This window comes from Nothobranchius furzeri, chromosome 12, assembly GCF_043380555.1.
Source record: "Nothobranchius furzeri strain GRZ-AD chromosome 12, NfurGRZ-RIMD1, whole genome shotgun sequence".
NCBI lineage: Eukaryota > Metazoa > Chordata > Actinopteri > Cyprinodontiformes > Nothobranchiidae > Nothobranchius > Nothobranchius furzeri.
The window spans coordinates 56,609,420-56,634,186 of record NC_091752.1 but is presented as its reverse complement, the minus strand read 5'-3'; the positions used below and the strand labels follow the sequence as shown (position 1 = coordinate 56,634,186).

Here is a 24,767-nt window from a genome sequence, read left to right as displayed (position 1 = left end):
GTGTTCAGAGACATTAAGTGATTTTGTCATGACTCCCATCTTTCTGCCTTCATTCAGCACACCTGGTCCCCTCATCAAGCTACAGCCAAGACCTGTTTTCCCTAGCAAACTCAGTCAGCACCTCATCATCTCCGTTCATCTCACCTGTTCCTGTCATCAGCTTCATCCACTTCACCTGCTCCCATAGGCGGAGATCCCAGGGGGGACGCGTCCCCCTCTCACACAAAGTTGTCCCCCCCACAAAAGTTATTGTAAACACATAAATGCTATCAGTAAACCTGTATTGTCTTCTAAAACCACAACGTAAAAGTTAGTCTGCAAATACAAAACAATGTGTTTTTAATTGTTGAGAAATTATAGTCCCCCCCCCCCCCCCACCCCCCACCCCAATTCCTCAAGTTGGTACGGTCGGTCCACACGCGCTGTTTCCAACGGGTGGGGCTGCCGGCTCTGCCTCGCTCACAGCATCACAGCAGCCCGCGGCAGGCTCACAGGAGGCGGGAATCAAAAAGCCAGCGGTTTCCAGCAGTAAGTCAATAATCACACGCTTGTTCTTCAAACTTAAATATGTATGTCAAATGTGGTCATAAATGTCAAACATAGACACCGATTATCTTTAGATTTTGATCACCGGTCGGAGATCCCTTTCTGACAGACCACCACCACCACAGTAAAAAAAAAAAGTTGTCACTTCATGTTCTCTGGTCATTCCAGGATTATTCTGCTATTATTATTCCATTCACTAAGGTGACCAAAAGTTCCTTTTCTCAGACACGTACGCTTTCACGGTCTGCCCCTGGAATCTGCGGAGCATTTATAGATCGATGAAAATGTCCGCGTTTCATCCTATTTAGCAGATGAATATGGTAGAATCAAAACTAACTGGTCCGATGTATGGAATACCACAGCGTTTAACCGCTCTTATCACGTCTTCCCCAGGCTCTGCAGTTGTTTACAATATGTCAAATTGCAGGTGCACCGTGCAGCTTAGGGATGAACTGGTTGCAGCAAATGTGTGGTGGAGGCACGTTGCTCAAAGCTCTCGGTGTAAAACATAGAGCCAAAGATCCCATTGGCCACACAGACCCAAAAACACTATGAAAACTGAGAAAAGTGAGAGATCGATTAAACTGAAAGATAAACTATAGAGTATGCATATGTTTAGTGTATTTGTAAAGTAAAGCTTGGGGAGAAATTGTGACACGTCTCTAATGGGCCATTCCCATCTGTACCGGGTCGGCCCGGACCGGGTAGCGTAGGTTGTTTACATATCTGGGTGGCCTGGTATTTTCCCGGGCCAACCAAGGCTCATTCTCAGCCCTCTTCTCGAGGTGGTCTGCTTCAGGCCGACCAGGGCCAACACACCCACTGCTGACAGCAAATTCACACCTTCCATTAGAGCAAGCCTCTGATTGGTGGGTAGAATCAGCTCACATGGGCTTAAGACAAGGATGTGTGGAATCAACCGGGCCAGGCTGGGGCCGACCGGAGCTACCCGGCCTGGGCCGACCTGGTACAGATGGGCATGGCCCATTTATAACAACCCATAGAGCCACTGATTTGATCTCATTTCAGAGAAAAACAGAACAGCTCAGATGCACCTAATGAATAAAATTACTAACAAACTCAGGAATCTTTCTTTGCTTCACTGTTCTGGTGCTGAGAATATCACTAATGCGAATCAAAGGGGATACACAGATGAATGCACCTCTTATTTATTATTTGGAGACTACATTTACTGCAGCTGGCAGAGGCAGAGATTTTTTCTATTGATACACGGCATTTACAGAATCATTTTAAATTTTAATAGGGGAAGACTGCAGGAGGGAGCGGTAAAATACAGGCGGTCCCCAGCAAAAACAAGAAACTTTACGAGTCTGATGAAACCCGCTGGTTTTCCATCAGGCAGTCACGGGGCAGCTCCAACGACCCAGTGGCTGTGATGGGTCAATGTTATCGAGCTCAGTCCGGCTCGGCAGAGGGTGAACGAGCCGAGGCGACATCGTGCTCTGCTTAAGAAGAAGTGTTATTTTCCCACTTCAGAAGAAGCGTCCAACGTGTTGTTACGTTTTCTCTGAGACATGTCACGTCGCTAAGTTGTTAGCGCCGCACGCTAACACGTCAATAGTGCAGCGTAGCCTGCTGGAGGTTTTAAGGGTTCAGATGAAAACACCCTACCTCTCACGCTGCTCACACATCGATCTTAAGTTGTCGCTGTTGCGCTCACGTCGTAATACAGTATTAGATGCGGTTAAAGTCAGACATGAAAAAATAAATACATTTTACATGAATAAGTGATGCTTAGCCTGGTGGGGGGAGGAAACCCTGTCAAGATCGTCAACACTCGTTTATCTTAATGCTATTGAAACATGTAAACCAAAAAGCATTATATACACTGCTACCTTTCTAATTTTAAACTCAGTAACTTATGCTGTAACTTCACCTTGCCCTGCCTGCTTCTCCTTGCTGCCTGCCGGCTGCGATCACAAGCGACAACATAGTAGTTCCCACTGCTTCTTCGGGAAACGGCGCAAAAAAAAAAAACTTGGGATCTTGTAGGCGTGGCGGTGGGATTTCAGCTGTGGTGGCCCGCCACGGCTACGCCTATGTAAGGGAAACACTGAGTGTTGTATGAAGAGAGCATTTTTTTCATGTCCCCCCCAAAATTTACTCTCTGAAGTTTTACTGTTTATTGTCCCCCCCCCCAAAATTAAAATGGGATTTCCGCCCTTGCCTGCTCCTGTCTCCTCAGCTCATCACACACACCTGCTTCCCCTACTATATATTCACCAGCCAGTCACCAGTTAACTGCCAGATTATTGAAAGCCTTTGCAAGTAAATCTTCCAGCCATCCACCCTGCCTAATCTCAGCCTCCGGACCTCGTTTTTCTCCTGACCCCTGCCTTGTACGCTGCCTGCCATTACGGCCTTCGCCTGTCTCCAGCTCTGTCTCCAGCCTCTCCCACCTCAGGTAACTTCACTAAGAATAAAATACTTTTTTTTATCCATTTTTACTGTGTTTGGCATCTTCTGAGTTCTGTTGGTGACAGATTTGTCATCTAACATAAAATAAATGAAGTATGGAGAGTTGTCAAAAGGCTGGATCTTAATTGAATCCTCTCTGCTTTGAAATGGGCTCTGAAAGCTCATTTCCTTGTTGGTAAATAATCACCATCCTGAAATCAGTCATGCTGCTGCAGAGCGATGATGGTGATGAGCAGAAAAGTGGCGCCCTGATGTCAAATGATCATGTGATCTCTAAATAAAGAGTCAGTTATAAATGCCATGGAAATCTGTGACTCAAAATAGCAACACTGGTTTCCTGTTTAGGAGCCAACTCCTGTACTGCTGCTGACACAGGGAACAAAACACCCTGTTATTCTGGCTTATTATAATGCTTATTATGATAGTTATCTAGGAAGGTCTCATGAAGAAGAAGCAAATGAAGAACAAAGAAACAAAGATTGTAAGTTTATAAACCTTTTCATTCTTTTAATCCATCCAGCTGCTTCCCATTCCTGTAATCAGCACAGTTATCCTCCTGGTGTTTCCCCTCATTTCCCTTAAGCTTTGGTTTTGTATTCTTGCTGCCAAGTCATACTTTAAAAATTCAAATTCTATGTATTTTTCTAGACTCTTATTCAGTTCCTCACCTGCTTTTATGATACGAACGTTTCACAGACAGTGTTAACAGCTACCTCCTTTTAAAGCACGAGACCTCAAATAATAATCAGGAAAAAACAGTAATGGGGTTGAACTATTTATTAGTCTCAGTTGTAATGATTATATAAGTTACAATCTTTTTTTATCAAGTAAATGCATGGCAAGTAAATAAATGTGGCACTCGCCACCTGCAATACTTAGATCCTCCACCGGGGGACTTTTGAGGAAAGTACTTGTGTAAAAAAAGACAAGACAAGGCAGCTTTATTTGTATAGCACATTTCATACACAGAGACAATGTGCTTTCCATTAGCATGTAGAGATTGAAGAACAGTGGAGTCCCCCAAGGCTCAGTTCTTGGACCACTGCTTGACATGTGCATGACATGTGCACATGTCATGCACATGTCATGGTGATCTGCTTTGATTTGTTATCACCAATAGAAACAACGTAAACCCTGTCTTAGCCATCACAACCATCACAACCCGCACTGACTCGTGACAAACGGTACTTCCGGTTAATGCCATGCACGTAACTTTAGGTCACGTGACATTCGGGGTCAAACAATCATTTCTAATAGAGCAATGGCAACTGGAGATAAGATTGGAACAAACTATGGACTGTGTCTGATAGTCCCAGTTTGATTATAAGACTATCAAGAAAGGTGTTGTGGTCCACAGCATCAAAGCTGCATCATCAGAACAGATGTTTTGCCTGAATGCGTATTTAGTCGAATATCATTTAATACTTCAATTAGTGCAGTCTCAATGATGTGGTGTTGTCTAAAGCCTGACTGAAAACCACCTAGCAGGTCGTTAGTCTCCTAAAAGTTGTTCAGCTGGATCATAAAGAAGCACAGGTGTTAGAAACTTAAAAACAGCCAAATGAAATATGAAACCTTTGGTGTTACAGGATTATTGATGGTTGCCAGAATCTGACTTTGGGTGACAAGTTGGAGAAAAAACTTTGCCTGGAAATCTAGAACCTTTGTGTATGTTTCATGCATCGGTTTCATGGCATTTTAGGAACAAGAAGCAATAAAACAAGTAGGGATGAGTGTGGGCGGCTGAAACCTGGTCTGTGTTTAATAAAAGAAAACAGCGATGGGACTGGAGCATTTGGGTTGTTTTGTTTTGAGCTAAATGTCGTCATCATGTGTCTCTCCAGCAGCAGCCAGAGTTTTTGGTGAAATTTCCAGTCAGCGTACAAAAGTCTGCCATCAAACAGGAAACTCTTTCATGGAAACTGAAACAATCCTCAGTTTTCATCACTTTTAAACAATGAACAACAGCCAAATATGACATGGCTGTTTGAAAGCTCATGAAATCTTTTCTGTTTGAGTCAAAATATTTTCCTGCTCCGCAACAACGTAAAACCCACCAGATTCTCAAATCTCATGAGAAAAATGTGTAATTTTTCATTTGCAGTTTAGAAACATGACAATCTTACAAGATTCCAATAAAATAATGATTTTTAGTTAAAGGACCTGGTCTCACTCACCCCCTTGCAGATGGACACAGCTTCTTTGGACATGGACTTTGGGTAGGACACATTGTGCTCCATGATGGACTGGAAGAGCTCATCTTCATCTTCTCCATCAAATGGAGGCTGAAACACACAATGCTGATGATGAGGAGGATTCGAAACTCATTTGACGAAACCCTCAGCTGTGATTCCAGGTGTCAAGAGTTTTCTAACTTAAGAGAAACTGAATTTAAAAAACAAACCATGGGGTGGTTTGACATGAGTAGTATTTTGGGCACAAACAAAATATAAATATCTACAATTTACAACCTGTTAGGTTGTTAATACGCCTAAAATAAACCACAGAAAAATAATATCCTAAATTAAAAAGAGTAAAACTTAATTTAAATTATTTATTCAAAAGGAATCACTTAAATTTGAATGTTAATGGGGCCAATTTAGATTTTCTACAAGTTTAATGAAAGTTTGAAGTTTTTCTTTTGTCAATATAAAGAATAGTCTAAGGGTAGAATGTTTAAAATCATAATATATTACAAATGTGAGGTGATTTACTTTATTATTTTAGCTTTATTATCACTCTGCTGCAACACGAGTTTATCCTGAAGTCCATCACAATCTCTTGTCCTCCACATTGAGGGACAGATTGTTCATGCTGCACCATTCAGCCAACTGTGCCACCTCTTCACTGTGGTCCGTTTCCTCGTTGTTGCTGAGACCTACCACAGTGTCATCAGCGAACTTGATGATGTGGTTAGCTAGACTTAGCAGTGCAGTCATGGGTCAGCAGTGTAAAAAGCAGCAGGCCTTCTGGAGCACAATATGTCAATGTACAAATAATCAAGACAAAGTAAAGTCTTTAGTAGAGTGAAGCAGCAAACTACCTGCCCTGCCAGCATCTCATACAGCAGAACTCCATAGGCCCACCAGTCCACTGATTTGCCGTAAGGCTGGTAGGCAATAATCTGAGAGGAAAACAAGAGAAAAGTTTAAAGTTAACAATCTGAATAGGGACAATATTCCAGTTTATCAAAAAATATTTTTTTATTTTAACTGATAAAAAAATCATCTGAGTATTTTTCTTTTTATTTGACTGCAGGTGGGAAAAGATAAAATCCTGGAAAATAATTAAAACTGCAGCTTTTTCCTCTCAGCTCCACCAAATCGACCTCCATTAAATACAGTCAGCTATTTAGAGCTGACATAACAAAGCGTTTTCTCCCACCGCCCAATTTACCCTCCCTCCCTCCCTCCCACACACACACACACACACACACACACACACACACACACACACACACACACACACACACACACACACACACACACACACACACACACACACACACACACACACAGAAAGCAAAATCACAGCTGTATTATGCTACTAACCCACAAACATGGTGACTTAAATGGCTCCTAAATTATTACTTGTTCCACAGCTTCGAAAAATATATTCACAGACACATGAAGAGCAAAGATTAATATCATTAAATGGATTCATCAAATCAAACACACTGAAATTAAGATTCACACTCTGTCAAAGAATTTAGGATAAAATCGTAGGTAGTTCAAAATTCATTAAAGTAGGAAAACGGAAAAAAAGATATGAACTACTGTCAGCATTACGGGCTCGACACACGGGAGGCGACATCGCCTCTCCTCCATTCATTTTCAATGAGACATGCGCGACAAAGCGATAATCGCGGGTCTCTCTCCTACCAAGCGAAACGCGAAAAACGTGCGTGTGAAAGTTTGCACTCGTGCACGTGTCGTGCACGGACGACCCAGCGACGCGATCCCAGAAAGTTGAAACATTTTCAACTTTTCATCGCTGTCGCTCGGGCGAGGACCAATCAATGGAGGTTTCATTCACTGACCAATGAGCGGACAGGATGCTCCGCACATCTCCGAGCAAACATGGAGGAGAAGTTGATTATTATTATGTTTTATATTGTAAAATCAGAAGTAAGATTTCACATAACTCTAGCAGCACCTTGTGAAACATCATAACTACCACTTTATTAACTCTGAACCGCTTAAATAACCTTAATTCCCTCCAACCTGACACAGCCAAACAAAACAACGGAAGTTTCGATTTTGCCATGGAACAGAACGCGTAGACAGCTTTGCCGCTGGCCGCTGCCGCAGATCGCCTCCCGTGTGACAGGTAATAAAAGCGACAGCGACAAATTTCGCTGATCGCGGTCGTTTGTCGCCTCCCGTGTGTCGAGCCCATAAGGCAAGGCAGCTTCCTTAGTAAAGCACATTTCACACAAAGAAACCATTTAATGTGCTTTCCAGAAGCAAAGTGACAACATTAAACAGCAGATTTTTAAATCAAATTTTAATTTTTAATGCACAAATAAATTTAGATGTAAGAAAAAATATAAAAAGGCTAAGTTAAAGACAGCAGTTACAGTGCAGAAAGTGCAGCATAAGAAACAATCATTGAGGGCATGGTGTCTAGGGGTGAGGTGGTGCTCACGCCTCACCCCTGCTACGTGGACCTCAAGGGATCAACTATCAACCCTGCTTAAAGTTCGTCTTTCCTGGACGGGTCATCTGATAGGACAGTGGGAGGACTAACAGAAGAAGTTAAGTCCAACAGATCGAACCGTCAGTCTGTAGTTGCAAATGGAATATTCTGGCCACAGGGGCGATGGGGGCTGGGTGGCCTTTCTTGAACCCTGCAAGGGTTACATACTGGCTCAAGAAAATTATTTTAAAATATGAAAAAGTTGCAACCCGTCTCTTTAAGAACAGGAGTGATGTGCTCGGTTGTCTTGGTTCTTGTTAAGACTCTAGCAGCAACATTCTGAATGAGCTGCCATTGCTTCTCCGCTTTTGTGGGAAGACCAGACAAAAGACCATTGCAATAGCCCAACCTGCTAGAGATGAATGCATGAATGAGTTTCTCTAGGTCCTGTCTGGACACGAGACCTCTGAGTCAAGAAGAAGAAGAAGAAAATATAATTTCTACAGCGCCTCTCAAGATAGAAATCACGAGGTGCTTCACAAAAACAAAAAATGTAAAAATATAAAAAAGAATTTAGAAAATGGTTAAAAATATATTTAAAATGAGCAAAAAATAGACAATTGTGAATAAAAAATGTTAAGAAAGAGAGAGAGTGAATAGGAAAGAGGGAAATCAGTGGATCTTGAGGAAGGTGGAATAGGTGGGGAAAGCTGAATAAAGAGAGGGGGATGAAGAAGGTCATACAAAAGTCACTTTGAACAAGTGAGTCTTCAGCTGCTTTTTAAAGGAGTCCACTGAGTCCACTGATCTCAGGCTCAGGGGGAGAGAGTTCCAGAGTCTGGGGGCCACAGCAGCAGATGATCTGTCACCTTTGGTCTTTAGCCTGGTGCGCTGCTGGACAACCAGTAGGTTTGATGAAGATGAAACACTGATCTAATGTGACCAGTGAAGCTCAGGTCTGAATCAGTTATGACACCAAGATTTCTAACCCGGGTCTTTATTTTTATTCCTCTGGAGCCAAGTCGAGCAAAATTTACGTAAAACAAAATGATCTAAGGATACCCTGGAGAAGTTAAACTTGTCATTTGGTGTTAATTAGTTTTACATGATTTTTGCACTCAAATTGGTGCCAAACAGGGATTTAACACTCATGTGATAAACAAGATAAGTTTTGTTATAAAATACACCCAGCAGGCCTAGTTGAAAGTATTCAGTGGCATCATGATGAAGATACAGAGAAAAAAACCCTTTTCAGCCTGACCCCGGCTTTCCACAGCAGCCGTCAGCAGCACGTTACTGCAGCAGCACGTCATAGCTGCTGATAGGAACGGCTGTGGTCAACAGAACCTTTTCCACAGGAGCCGTCAGCAGCCGTCAGCAGCGCGAGTCGGCCGCGTCTCAGGAGCAGCATGTCGCGGCCTTTACGCGCCGGTTCTATTTCCTACGCGCGACGCCTCTGAAACGGGTCAAGTTCGACATTTTTGGGGAAGGAAAGACAGGAAATCGGACGCGGAAATGGAGAGAAGCTCCCGAGATTTTCAGAATAAAGAACATACTGCCTTCCGGTCGCTTTACTTTAAAAAAGGTTACTAACTGTGCGGCCCCGTGAGAAGTTATCACCTAGCTAGCGGTCTCCTTTGTTTTTCAGGTCCGTATTGGCGATTATAAAACGGACAGAATATAAAAACACAAACATTTTGGAGCCATGTTGTAGTTTTCTCCTGCTTGTTGTTGTGTTTACTGACGAAGTCACTCGTGTGACTTCGTGCCCTGTCGGTGACAGCTGCTCCTCTGCTGCGTCGCGTCTCGTGGGAAGGGCCAAGCAGCAGCTAGACGTGCTGCTGCAGTAACGTGCTGCTGACGGCTCCCGTGGAAACCCGGGGTTAGCATCTTTAGTGGGGGTCTCTGCGACAAGTTTAAAGTGGTTCAGATTTCCAGAGTATTAGTATCCTTATAAACCAATGGCAGAATGTCATGTCAGAAGCTATTGATCTATGGGTATGTGGAGCCCCCCAAGGCTCTGTTTGGGGTCCACACTTGTTTTAACAACATATTTATTTAGCCGCTTGGACAGATCATTAGTACATTTCATATAATCTTTTCTCACTTCTATGCAGATGACATCGAGCTGTTCTTCTTCTTCAGGAACTCACAGTTTCTCAAACTTTTTTAAACGATTTAAGTGCCACTCAGCTCAGTCCCGGGGTGGAATCTACAGTTGTCTTGCAAACTGTCTTTGCACGCAATTGGATAGTGCTAGTACCAATCAGAGCAACAAACATTGTGGCATTTTCATTGCCGCGGAAATCGGTCAACAGTCTGCCTTGCACCCAATGGCACCCCCAAGGGGTGGCCAGGGGTGGCCATGGCCACCCATAGAAAATTGCTGCCCCCCCCCCCCCCCAGGAAAAAGCACATAATTGTAAAACAAATGAAAAAAACAACAACCCACAATTAATGAGGAAAGAAATAATCAGAATAAAAAAAATACATATGTTTCTGCTGCTCATCCAAAAAAAGTTTTTATCTTCATAGTTTTTTGTGAACACAGCAACTGGTGAATCAAACAAACAACAACAACAAAAAAAAAAACAAATAAATAAAACTTTTAAATAAAATTTTAAATAACAGTTTAAATAACTGAATATTTTTTTCTGAAATGTTTGTGTTTGTAAAATGTATTTCTTTTAAAAATAAAAATGAATAAAGGACCATTGTCACCACAGGCTAAGCTCTCCCAGATTTATCACAAGGACCAATGTGGTGTGCCACCCCAAAAATTTCTTTGGCCCTGTCTGGCCACCCCAATCAAAATTTTCTGGAGGCAGCCCTGCTTACACCATCAAAAAGAAGAAGAAGAAGACCCAACTACATCCTTTTTTTGGAATAAAAGACCTAATACCCTCTATCTGCTCGTGTCTCAAAGAAAAGTCCAAGGCTAAATCACCCAAAGTTGTTGACAAACCAATTTAAATGAACGCCATTCCTAGAACTTTGTAATTATATCCATCATAGCTCTGGTGCTAAGCTGCCCAACACCTCTCTACAAACATAGAGCGCTGTGATTGGCCCAATCTAAAACAGTAAGGGCCAATGGCAGACCTACTGAGGCAACAATGGAGCGTGGTTAGACTGAACTGCAGAGCAAAATCTTTTGCTACTGCTGCCGGTTTGTCTAGATTTCTTGGCTACTAGCTCGATTCTTCTGATCTCTTCTTGAAATGATGCATTAAAGTCAAATTCTTTGTTGTAGGAGTTCAATGAATCTGACAGAACAGCCAGTCCTGGACTTCAGCTTCCTCCAGTTTTGGACAACCTTAGAAAAATCAGTGCAACGTGGAGATGATGTTGATTCTTTAGGTCATTTTCTGACACCACAGACATCTCACCTCGGGAGCGATGTAGTCCGGGGTGCCGCAGAAGGTGCGTGTGGACATCCCTTCATACATGTTCTCCTTGCACATGCCAAAGTCAGCTATCTTAATGTGGCCTTCACAGTCCAGCATCACGTTGTCCAGCTTCAGATCCCTGCAGATCATACAGCTTAGCATTAAAACTAAAGGGCCACTAAAGAATCTCTCAGTGCTTTTTTGGTCTGCAGCACACATCAAGCAAATCGTTTTTCTATCCGTCCCATTCCTCTGAGCTCTTGGTGGTAAACCCACATTGTGCTTTAGTTTTCAGGCTTTGAAGGCATGAAGAAAAACACATGGACCTTGGTCCCACATATTATTTTTTCCTGTGTTTTGTTATAAAAATAGATTTAATGGCCTCAAGTGTCCTAAAATGTAGACTATTTATCTCTCCAACAGGCCTGAAAGGGTGAATCCCCCCACTGACTTTTATTTTTTCCTTCATTTTCATGGATTCAAGAAGTCTTTAATGTCCCCGTGGGGCAATCTGTTGTGCAGCCAGCAGTAAAAATAATAAATTCAACATTCAATCACAATGAAAATGACTTTTTCTTTAACTTCTCTCCCTGTTAGCCCTGATCTGCTCATAAACTTTGGAATTCAGGAAAAATGAAGTAGTGGTTTGAAAATAAAATACTATGCATACTATTACTACTACTAATACCTGTAAATGATTCCTTTTCGGTGCAGAAAGAACAAACCAACAGCAATCTCTGAAGCATAAAACCTGCAAAAACAGAAAAAATTAGTTATACATAAATATAATTTCTGCATATGCTCACAAAAATACAAAAGGACATTTTATTCTCAGAGATAGAAAAAAATATGTTATGAAACATAAAAAATAAGGAGGGCTGTGCAGTGGCGCTCTGGTTAGAGCTGTTGCCTTGCAGCAAGAAGGTCCTGGGCTCGATTCCCCGCCTGGGATCTTTCTGCATGGAGTTTGCATGTTCTCCCTGTGCATGCGTGGGTTCTCTCCGGGTTCTCCGGCTTCCTCCCACAGTCCAAAAGCATGACTGTTAGGTTGATTGGTCTGTCTAAATTGTCCTTAGGTGTGAGTGTGTGTGTGTGCATGATTGTTTGTCCTGTGTGTCTCTGTGTTGCCCTGCGATGGACTGGGTCTCTGTCCAGGGTGCACCCCGCCTGGCCCGTTGACTGCTGGAGATAGGCACCAGCCCCCATCCCCCCCACGTGGACAAAGCGGGTTCAGAAGATGGATGGAAAAAATAAGGAGAAAAGCTAATGAACACGATCCTTAGTTGGCATCATTTCAAAGTTCAAACCTACTGATCAGCAGGGGGCGCCACTGAGTATTTGAAGCCTCAGAAATGAACCAACTTTTTTCCCCCCATATTTTTTTTAACCTGTTTAACCCTAACACCCCCCAATTGGGAGCCTCTACAGTTTCATGTACCAAACATCTACAACTGTCCACATTCTCCAAACACAACTAGAACCACAATCAAACAGCCCAGATGGGAAACAAGGCCATTTTAAATTGTAATAAATGAAGACACAATGATATTTGAACTTTATTTTAGAAGAGCATCTGACCTTCTCTAGTGTCTGCTGGGAAAAAAAACCTAGAACAAATTTAGTTCAGGACCCCTGGAATAAATAAAACAATTGACTAAATTTCCTAAATGGAATTCGAACTCACAACCTCCATCCTGTCAGCACTTTCACACAGGGCAGCTCTTCTAAAATAAAGTTCAAGTATTATTGTATCTTAATGTATAAAAAACCAAAAACTGCTTTGTTTACAATCTAAACTGTTTTGATTAAACTGTTTTGATTGTAGCTATAGCTGTGCTCAGGGAATGCAAACCATCACTGACACTCGGGACATGAAACTCCAAAGGCCCCCAATTGAGAGGCGCCAGGGCCCAAAGAAAAAAGGCCTAGGGCCTAAAGGGTTAAAAGTGGAAAAAAAGGCAGCTTGTGGCTTGATTTTATATGTCTTTCCGAAGATCTGAAGCCACACAAATATCTGACTGCTGTTCCAGTAAAGCTCGGGTTTGTCAGAAAATCAAGTGGTTGTGAAATTGTTTCAAACAAACAAGAAAACAAACAAACAAGAAAACAAAAACTGAATACCAGGTTCAATTTTAAATTGATTAAAAAGGTTTTACCACTTGTTAAAAAAAAACCAAAGGTTGATAGTTAAATTGAATTATTATCTGCAAAACTGAAAAACAGCAAATGCTGTTTTTAGGATTTTAAAGCCGGCAGAAAACTGAATAAAAACACAAAGAATGGTTGTAAAAATGCTAAACCCTTAGAAAGATTGGACTGATTGATCACTGGGATCTTTTTAGGCATTTTGAAAATGTGTCCTTACACGGCCTGAGGCTCTTTAAACTTGCCCATACGTTGGATGTGGTACATGAGGTCGCCCCCGTTAATGTATTCCATCACAAAGTAAAGCCGATCCTGCAAATAAAACAAGAGTTCAGACAGGAAACAATATTATAATGGATGAATTTTAACATGAAGTCTGTAAAACTGGTACACGATAACAGACTCAGGGGTTCCCACGAAGCTTTGAGCAGTAAAGTTTAATATTTCAGAGGTTTTGACGCACAGAGCAAACATCATTATCACAAACTTTACATTCAACACCGGTCTCGGCTCATTTTCAGTTCTCCCTGCAGGGCGGTCGGTGAGCGAGTGCAAAGAAAATGAAAGGTGTAACAACAGAAACGCTCACAAGTGGAGACTGCTATGGCAGAACAATAAAGAGACTTATGTTTTGTTATTGTCACTGAGTCTGAGCAGGAGGAGACGAGAGTTTTTACACACCACAGTCTGAAAGCAGGAATGGAGATGCGTGAGAAAAGGTGGTTTGTCTCTCAGAGCCAACACCCTCTTCTCCACCATGGTGCATTCCACGTCGTCGTCCTGGATCACCACGTCTTTCTTCAGGATCTTTATGGCGTAGAGCTCCTCCGTCGACTTCATCTCTGCCAGCATCACCTGACACCACACAATGTCAACGGTCACATCGGCGCCAATGATTTACCTAATAATCCCGGGGGTGCCGGTTTTTGATCCCACCTTGCCGAAGCTGCCTTTGCCCAGCAGGGCCAGGAAGTTGAAGTCGTTGAGCCGGACTCGGTCCATGTTACTTGAGGGGAAGCTGAAGCGCCTGTGGTCCGATGGCGTGATCACTTTCTTACCGTGGCCCAGCTTGGCTTTCTGCCACGTAGGACAGAAACAAATGAAGCAAAATGCAGTTAAAGTCTCCTCTGCTGTGATGATCTCAAATCAGATCCTAAAAACAAAAACGAAATGAAAACTTCTGCTGATTTAGAACTGTGGGGTGAGTGGGGGAGTGGTAAATCCTTAAATGAAGTAATTTTATCTAAAATATAATTACAGTTGGGGCTGTGCAGTGGTGCAGTGGTTAGAGCTGTTGCCTTGCAGCAAGAAGGTCCTGGGTTCGATTCCCGGCCTGGGATCTTTCTGTATGGAGTTTGCATGTTCTCCCTGTGCATGCGTGGGATCTCTCCGGGTACTCCGACTTCCTCCCACAGTCCAAAAACATGACTGTTAGGTTGATTGGTCTGTCTAAATCGTCCTTAGGTGTGTGTGTGTGTGTGTGTGTGTGTGTGTGCATGATTGTTTGTCCTGTGTGTCTCTGTGTTGCCCTGCGATGGACTGGCTCTCTGTCCAGGGTGTACCCCGCCTGATTTCCCATTGACCGCTGGAGATAGGCATCAGCGCCCCCCCCCCCCCCCCCCCCCCCCCGAGACCCCACATGGACAAGCGGGTTCAGAAAATGGATGGATTGATAATTACAGTCATAAAAACATCACTATGACTTCATCATGCTTATAAAAAAAGACAATTAACATTTTTCTGAAACATTTTTACTTGAATTATCAAAATTTGTTATTTTTTCCCAGTGTTTAACATGCGAGTAATTCAGACCTCGATCAGATCCCAGTTTTAGTAAAAGTGTCAGCTGGTCGTTCAGCAGGCGTCTCCAATATTCAAAGTTCCCTGCTGTTACAACAATCGGCTCGCCAAATATCTCTTCAAATATACAATTAAGATCCCCAACAGCTCTTGTTCCATCTCCAGCATCTGTCCGTTTCAAGTCAAGCCCAGGAAACAGGTGGGACACTGAGAGCATGTTACTGGGGCAACCACCTCTCTCCTCCTGACTATTATAACTCTCACGTTTGTGTGATTCGGGTTAAACATGGTCTGCATGAACCGCAGCTTCAGGGCAGTTAACAGATAGCTGGTTCAGATCTACCAATCAGAACGCTGCAGCTGAGTGCATCATGTTCTGACCCAAAGACGTGACCAGTTTGTTTTTGCTTCGAGTTCAAAAGGTTTACATGAAACTGAAGACAACAAAAGACACTAAGAAAAAAGCAAAAGTCCAAATTAATACAGAAAACAGTTCATAGACTTCATTTATGATGATCCATGGTGGACAACCCACCTGCTGCACAACGTTTTGTTTTAATGCAGATGGTATTTATTATTTACTGCCGTGAAAGTAAAAAAATAAAGTTTTTTGCACTGAGGGGAAAATGCTCAAATATAATAATGCATCAAAGTAAATAAAAAGTTTAAAATCCATTCATATGTGATATTTAAAAAACCCTTTTTAGGACCATTTTTGTATGAAGGGTAAAATGTGTCAATTTTCTGAAAGGTGCAAACTGTTAACCTTTGATGCATGAATTATGAAATCTTCAACTATGATTTTTTAAACAATTTTTTTCATTCATCTTTAGGTGTGATTGAAACAAATTTCAACAAATATTTTTGTAACATTTAATAATTTACAAATAATCTATTACATGTCCACCTCAGTGCATTCTGAACATGAACCATGTTGGCTTGACTTACTGGAGTCCACATGGAGGGGCTCAAATGCAATAAAGTCTTCAACAGCTGTGCTTAATAGCAAAATAAATAAATAAATAAAAATAATAATAGTATTTGAGTACCAGTTAACTGTACTATTATGCGGTTAAACAAATGACTTGTTTTTATGTCCTAGTCAAAAATAATTTATATGCGTGAAAAACCTAAAACTAAAAGCTGCACAAAGTGATTCAGATGTACGAAACAGAAAAAATGGACCTCAGCAGCTGGGAATGGAAATGCAATAGTTGATATTTAGTAATAAATGCTATAAATATTATTTTTCAACAGCTTGTGATGTGATGCCGTATTATACCAGAGTGTCAGACCTTTGCACAGCCCCTTACAGCACACTGCTGCTTCACCCTCCTGTTATTGTCAGACTGCCACTTATCTATCCATCTCCAACTGAATGACTCATTCACACAACTGGATTTTTTATTTGATATAGTTCAAAACACAAACTATGAATGTCCGGACCAGTATGGTGAGAGGAAGCTCTGCTGATATCAGGGATAGTTTTCTTTTACCGGTAACTTTAAAACATTTGAAGAAAACTCTAAGATCTGTGGAGCTAAAAAGTCTCCCTGCTCTGTGATCCTCTACAGAAACCTATCTGCACATTTAACAGAAACATTTCTAGTATCTCTGTTGCTGCTTTTATCAAACTCATAGCTGAGGTTGTCTTGGTAACAAGAACGCTGCTCTTTTCCTGCCAGCTGATTTGTGTTTTTGTTCCTGTTATGTTACAGCGACACTTAGCGGCCACTTTCAGAATGCACCCACTTTACCAGGACAGGTGAGTTGACTGAATAAAATATTCGAGAACAAAAATGCGAAAACTTGCATAAACTCAGTCAAAGACTACAGTTTCATCTTAAACAAACATTGTTATTTCACAAAGTTGCAGTCACACACCAGTCATAATAAAGACACACTGCCATCGTGTGGAGAAACTTGATGCACACACACACGGCAGACAAACAGTCTATCCACTCACACAGCTACTGTGAATGGGTGGGTGTTCATGCTTTGTGTCCTCCCAGCCTTTTATAGTCCAGATGAGACTAGTAGAAGGCAGACCGAGGTCACCAGTGAGGACGTGGAGCTCCTCTGACCTCCAACTGTGCATCGCATTAGAGTTGAGCACCAAGCGGAGGTCAGAGATCTCCACACATTTACTAACAACAATGCTGTCATGTGTTTGTGTAAAAAACATTTGGGTACAAAATGCAGAAATTAAACACTTAATGTAAGAAAGGCTCGTAAATCAAAAATTTCACTCATATTTTTAAGGTTTCTGATGCAATTTGCTCAGTTTGGTGGACATAAGCGCTGTGCTTGTCAGAGAAGTTAAAATATTACTAAAGAGTTTTAGAGAATCAAACAATATCGGTTTGTTGAAATAACTCACAAAATGTTCTTGTTTTCAGTCAAAACTGATCCAAATGAATCTGATCTGGGAGAAAGAAGCAGATGGATGCATTAGAAAAGTTTCGGTCTCACTTTTAAGGTTTGTCTATGCTTTAAGTCAGACTGTAAAGCTGTGAGCCAGTACTTTAAAGGTAAGTGCTGCAAATATTACAAGTTTACTGATGAGACGTCTACAGGAGAGGCTCAAATTAGCTACAGTATCAATATATCTTTTACCTTGTGAGCTCCAAACATGGTGAAAGTTTAGTGTGTGAGAGGAGCGAGAAGCTGACAAAACAGGCTAATTGGAAAACTGGCCTTTGTTAGTAAATCAGATTAGTTTGTGAGATCCCAGCAGAGATCCACAAACAATCCCAAATCAAAACGTGTGACGCAAGCTGAGAGAGCAACACGATGCAGGCAGGAGAGCTACCTTGAGATAGTGGATATTTAGCTTGCAGGCCTAGAAAGAAAAAAACAAAACTGACTTATTAGTGATGACCGGAGAGAGATGAGCGGACATGAGTGGGCAGGACACGTCCAGAGTTACAACTCTGACCACTTATAGGTCTTTATCTTTGCAAAAGATCAAAGGCACGACAGGTATACATAAAAAATTCACATCTGATGCATCCCACCCTAGTTTCCATGGCAACCACAGAGAGAAGACATCACCCTCGAAGGGAAGTCAAGGTCAATGTTGTACGGTACAGAAAACAAATCAAAGCTGAGAATTAAAACTGATGCTCAGTATGGAGGAGCAGACATTTACACTCAGTGTTGAGGCAGCTCTGTACACACACACACACACACACACACACACACACACACACGCACACGCACGCACGCGCGCGCACACACACACACACACACACACACACACACACACACACACCCAACCCTCTTTGAAAGTTTAATGAAAAATTGATTTTCTTTTCAAACTCAGGTTTTCTAATTAGAGTCTTAAAAAGTTTCATACAGTTGTGAATTTATTTCTAGCAGCAGGATCAACAGAAGACCGTTATGAAAAGCTCTTGTCAACAAAGCGGCCACTAGAGGGCGAAGTGCAGTAAGAGATGTTTCACAGGTTACTCCTCAAACAGTGAACTTAAGGAAGAAAGCCTACTAGATTTCTAGAACATTTTACATAACAACAGACATCTTGTGCTTTTCTGCAACAAACATCTTAAATCATCTTTAATGAAATATACAATTTAACAAAAGGCATAAAAATGTGTCCAAATCTGAAAAAAATCACATAATTAATTAAAAACAAAACAAAGAACTCATTATTCACATATGAATCAGGTTAAAAATAACGTAAAACATTACCTAAAAAAGGGAATCGTTTAAAACACCACTAGGATATAACAAAAGCTATACTGGAGTCTGCTGAATAAAAAGAATAAATGAAGTTCGTATTTTTGCAAACGCAAAGTACCTTATTTAGATTAGTTTTGACCTTCAGTAAGATTTCATTGCTGTTTGACTTCAAAAATGTGTAAAAGGTTTTGCATCACCATGAACCTCAACCAGCTGCAGCAGTGATAATGTAAAATAAATGATGTTGAGGGAAATCCTCTTTAATGTTAGCGTTGACGAACATTTTCTCCTAAAGCAAAGATAAATGGGACTAATTCAAAGCCTCATCGGCTGCTGCTGCTCTGTGGGATTTAGTTTGGTGTGTTGTGTAAAGCTTGGGTCAGAATTTTTAAATAGTCTGCCGAACACCCCACATGGAAATACCATTTTTGACCCATTAGTATGTGGTGTGCAGCAACTCGACAAACAGAATACACACAACGGGCTTTCACTCGTGGATATTCCCCGCTCCGATGGGAAGTCCTGAAAGACAAGACGTGACTTTGGAGTAAACAATCATGGTAGTGGAGGAGCATACTTCGCGGATCCATCACCTCACTTTCTGATTGGTTAGACGTCACATTCAACAGGCAGCATGTTTGCTTGTTCCTGAAAAGCAGATCATAACACTCCAACATGTCATTGTCAGTGAACCAACGTCCCGGTATACCAGGGCTGTTCAATTCCGGGCCCGGAGGGCCGGTAACCAACACGTTTTAGTTTTAACCCTGCTTCAACACACCTGATTTCAATCAGCAGGTGATTAACAGATTTCTGCAGAGCGTGATGAGCTGCTGCACAGGTGATTCAACCACTGAATCTAGTGTGTTGGAGCAGAGAATTCACTAAAACATGCTGGGTACCGGCCCTCCAGGCCCGGAATTGAATAGCCCTGCGGTATACCAAACAGAGTGAGGATGCAGCTGATCAGCACATTCCTATAGGAAAGTGCTGATCAGCTGTGCCCTCACATTACCAACCCCGCTCCCCAGGAGTGGAAAAAGTGAGCATGTTGAGAGCAAGGAATGCACGTCTATGAATTGTGGCGTGTACGTGTCAATGTCAGTGAGTCTGTGAAATTTCTCTCAGTTCAATCCCAGTGTCCGTCTAAGATGTAACACGACTTCCGGGAGAGCTAATCCAAGAATCGCAGGCCCAAGTGAGGATCAGTGGAGGGTGGAACAGAACATCTGTCTACATAAGCATCCAGGGAATTTTGAGATATTCAGCCATCCAAGGCCAACATGAGGAGCCAGATTGAGATAACAGCATTTGTTTTGGTAAAGGCGAGAGCTTGTGTCTGCTTTAAGATCTCTCTAAATGGCCAAATCAGGGTCAGTTTCCAACAAGCCGAGCTGAGAAGGTCTCCAGGTGGTATTCCACTTTGCGGATGAGTTCAGAAACCACAGCCAAGTTGCTGCTAAGAGTGTCCGGCTTACGATTTTGCTCGTGCAGTGCATGAGTCTGAATGTTAACAGCATGATACATCCCTTCATAGAGGTCAGCCAGCTTGCTAATTGTTCCTGACAATGTTTGCATTTTGCGATACACCAGGAACCAACACACTTTAAACATCAGAAACTCAGTTATCACGAGTTCAAGTATACATCCTCCACGGACATCAGCGACAGACACATGGTCTTCCACTCAGAAATCCATCACGTATCCAGTAGAGCGTGTTCCGTCAGGGCAGAAGGGCTTTTCCATAGCCATTCTTTGAGTAGAGAAAATTTGATCAATTGCATTAAAAGACCAGCTAACCAGATCCATGGGTGAAAAAAATAAAATTCCAGAGGAAAATGCAGAAATGCTCCAGATAGCTGGACATGACAAGAGCAGGCTAAGTGTCTGTCCTTGCCAAGGGCAGGAAGAGATGTTCGGAGTGGCCCCGACGTTTATTTGGAGAGCACCAGAGCGCTTCTAATGCACCACACAAGGTAGGAATCTCTGATAAGATAAACTTTAGAGCCATTACTGTGATGATGTGCAACTTTAAGATAGTCAAAAGTGGCAGGGCTGAACAAAAACTGGCCATTTCTTATCCTGCCATGTGAATCAGGCCTTAGTTTCACATCTTCTTGTTAAAGGGAGACTAGGTGGTTTTGGCTTGCTTTAAGCACCCCCAAGTGTCCGTTTGTAGAACCAAAAGCAAAACGTATTTCCTCGCTGTGCGTTTGTCGTTTTAACACCTTAATCTAACAGCTGAAATGTTTCCCAGCCTTCATTGGTGTCTACAGGGGTGATCCATTACTAAATTAAACAAATCAGCTGTGTTCCTGATGATAAAATGTGCAGGAAACGGGCTGGCACCAGGCTGCAGCAATTTTTCCCCAACAGACCAGACCGGCACTCTGAAGTTGCAAAAGGGTAATTTTAGCACATACTGACTCAAGAAAATGATTTGAAAACATGAAAAGTTGCAAAGTGTCCCTTTAAACTTGTAAGCATCATTTCCTCTCCTCAAAGGAGACTCAGTAAACTCATGTTTTTTTCACCTGAGTGGATTATCCTTTAAAATCAAAACTATTCAGGTTATTTTGTCTTTCCTGAATTCAAGAAAACATGGTAAAGCAGGCAGACGGTGAGGTTACCGTGGTGACAGTAGGAAGGACACTTTTGTAAAATTCAGAGTGAGTTTGTGTGAAAGGTGTGTGTAAATGCTTTAGAAGAATGTGCCTGGCCCTGATTCTCACCTCAAACTTCTGTCTGAGCTCCAGGTTGACATCATCCACCTCTGGGATGGGAACGTTGTAGTACTCGCCCTCCTCCTGGTTCAAAAGCTTGTACCTGAGAGAGGAGAAAAATCATTGATTTCAATTATTCTTTTACTGATTCAACTGATCTTCCTTGTGTCCGTCCCTCAGTGCACCCACAAGACGTTTCTGCTCACTTCAGTTGAACAACATGATTCCTGTTTTCTGAACAGACCTGTGGTCTGTTGGCAGATCCCTTAGTGTACACACTGCTCGTCACATGGTCCATGATTTACTATAATCACAAATGCAGCAACGCACACACACACACACACACACACACACACACACACACACACACACACACACACACACACACACACACACACACACACACACACACACACACACACGCACTGACGGAGTTTCCGAGTTTGCTGCCAACATTTTCACACATTGGTATTTCCTTGAGATGCTGATTTGGTAAAATACAAGATGAAGCAGCTTCAGCGGACAGGAAACGAATCTTCCCTTTAAACAAATGATGAGTAAATATTTAACAAATTCAGATTATTTTATTATTGTCATTCAACACCATGGCAGACATTGAAAAACAACATGTGAGCTAATGATGTCCAGGCTTTAAGGCTGCTCTGTTTTCTGCCTGGAGGAAGAAGGGTGAGTAGTTTACAGGCTGGATGGGTAGGGTCCAAAAACAGACACAATTTCATCTGTTTCTTTCAAAATGAAGCAATTTTATTGTTGTAAATGGTTATATTTCAATGTATTTGAGATAAATAGTTAAGGGTGATTTAAACATTGATTTGTGGTATTTGGGTGCACCAAAACCTGTTTTTTGACAACAGAAATAAATGAGGGGTGAGATAATTTTACTATGCTGAAGTCTACAGCATGTAAATTTTTTATTCTGTTGTGACTATAACATCTGTTAGCAAGACTGCAACTGGGCAATAAAGCTTGAATTGTATTAATGAGAAGGAATCACTTCTAATTTCATATCATTAATAAAGAACGTTCAGAAGAAATATCAGGAAACAATGTGATTATTTTTGGCAGTACGTCAAACTTTGGCATTAAATCAATAAAACTAAAGGTATACTAAGCAGTTTTGGCTTGCTTTTAGCACCCTTAGAGTGCTTCTCAATGTCAAGGCATCTGGCCTTGCGAGGCGATGTCTTGCGAGGCCAGGCGCCTTGCTTACGAGGACACTGTCCTTCCTTGGTCAAAGAAAACAGTGAAATGGAACAGACTTGCATCACGTGACCGCGGCTCTCACGGCGGTCACGTGACGTCACGTGACACGGGAGATAATGTTATATTTCATACGTTTTAGTTTCAATATAAATATATAACGAGCCTTTTACTTTTTAAATTGTGTATAGATTTATTAAATTAAAAATATAAGTGAGTTACTACCCGCTAGCCACTGAAGCTGCAACTACTAACCAACTAACCAACCATAGATAACTTCTTTGGATCTAAAAAAAACCATTTTAAATTAACTGACTTTCTTTTAAATCAAAAATTTGTCCCCGAAGTAGCTGCCGGCTTCTGATCCGCCATCCTTTTGAAAATACTGCAGTGTATTCTGGGTAATTTTTGACGAAGGCTAGGCTACAAGACACCTCTTGTGTATCCTCGCTCAGCTAGCTAAACGGCTAACAAATGGAGAACACATGCCTCGGTACAACATGAACATTGGAACACGTCTTGGCGGCTTCCAATGACGTATCTCCTAGGCAACCGGGGCGGGGCCAAGACATTAAGGCAAGGTTCCTTGGCATTGAGAAACACCCCTAGTGTGCATTTGTGCTAGCCAAACTATCACTGTGTGTTCGTTTTTTAAACACCTTAATCTAACAGCTAAAATGTCTCCCAGCATTCCTTAGTGTCTGCAGTGGTGATTCATCACTAAATTTACTTAATCAGCTGTGTTCATGATCTAAGACATGCAGGAAATGTAACACAGACTGGACCGGGAACTGTGATGTTGCAAGTACGATATTCTGGCTACAGGGGCGATAGAGTGGCCTTTCATTAACCCTGTAAATTGTAATTTTAGCACATACTGGCTCAAGAAAATGATAAAAAAAATATTTAAAAAGTTGCAAATTGTCCCTTTAAATAGTTTTCCATTTTCTTTTTAAGTGAAATAACACCTTCTACTGTATAGAAACTCCTCCCGTTCCTTAGTCTGTAAACTCTGTCTAATGTGAGCTTAAAACAGCGTCCTGTTCCTCACGGGTCTTGATCCTGTTGATAATCCTGTTTCACCATGAAGGACGTGCAGTATCGTCCACTGTAGTGAAATGCAAGCTAATAATTTACAATAATATTGTTTCAATGTAGGATTATGTGTGTTAAAATTCTGTTATTTATTTAACATGTGTCGTCGTCATAGCTTGTCTTACTCCGGTGTGTTTTTTTATCAGCTCCAGTGTAACGTGAACGCTGTTCATCACATAATATTATAAATCCAGCGGGGTGAATTCTGGCAAAGTTGGCAGCTTGTCTACATCGGTGCAGCAGGGAGAACATGAGCAAAAGTTTGTAAGCTAGCTAACAAATAACTTGTTTAAAAACGGCTCTTTATGAGCTCCGCCTGTGAAATCTTTCCACATGTGAACTGAGCTCGAACCAATAGAAACGAGGCTAAACTAGCAAAAACACAACCTCAGTCACCACTTTTCCTCTCCGTTCAATACTCCCATAATTCACTGTTACCCCACCTAGATGCGCTACTTCTTCCAATAACTGAACTGGGCTTGAACTATTTGAAGCCAGGCTAACCATAGCAAAAAATGACAACAAAAAAACTATCTGGGGCACTACTTTTCCCTTTTAGTACTCGTGTTGTTCACTGTTTACATGCTTTTGTCAACCAATATGGTGGACCCGTGTGATAAGGTGATGTAGGTGCAAAGGGTCAATAGCCACACACTGCTTTTCTGTGACTTTGGTGACTAAATATATTATCAAAATGGTACTTTGCTTATATTCTAATGTGTTTGCAGTGGTCCCCAGTAGGAATGAATTCCTTGTATTTAGGGGAAAAAAGTTTTAGTGCACCTGTTTCAGGAATTTGAAGGGAGCCGGATCAAAGCTGAGCTTCAGACGGCAGGTTTTGGAGTCTTATTTGGACATCTCGCCTCTGATTGGCTAACAGCAACACAACTCTACCACTGTTTTCATTTGCTTTGCGATGTTGCAATGCATCTCCACAAATAACACAAGACTCAAGGGGTTCTGCCATGTTGTGGACTTGCTAATGCTAACAGATAGCTTCTACTAGCTGAGATTTTCTTTGCTATTTCCTAGCTGGAGCACACATGAAAGAGGCACACTTCACAATAAA

At 41.7% G+C, this 24,767-nt stretch overlaps 1 protein-coding gene across 3 annotated transcripts in view; it reads right to left on the bottom strand.

Moving 5' to 3' along the window:
- prkcab (protein kinase C, alpha, b) overlaps positions 1-24,767 on the bottom strand; it is a 239,375-nt gene that overhangs the window by 6,530 nt on the left and 208,078 nt on the right. The window contains exons 8-16 of one of the 3 annotated variants that reach the window (XM_054750570.2): positions 21,392-21,485; positions 17,770-17,799; positions 14,094-14,234; positions 13,839-14,012; positions 13,378-13,469; positions 11,701-11,763; positions 11,013-11,151; positions 6,029-6,109; positions 5,163-5,270 (exon numbers count right to left, since the gene is read on the bottom strand). In XM_054750570.2, the coding sequence (XP_054606545.1) occupies positions 5,163-5,270; positions 6,029-6,109; positions 11,013-11,151; positions 11,701-11,763; positions 13,378-13,469; positions 13,839-14,012; positions 14,094-14,234; positions 17,770-17,799; positions 21,392-21,485 (922 nt within the window). The remainder of the gene's footprint in view (positions 1-5,162; positions 5,271-6,028; positions 6,110-11,012; positions 11,152-11,700; positions 11,764-13,377; positions 13,470-13,838; positions 14,013-14,093; positions 14,235-17,769; positions 17,800-21,391; positions 21,486-24,767) is intronic. The other 2 variants (XM_054750571.2, XM_054750572.2) reach the window with 2 other exon arrangements.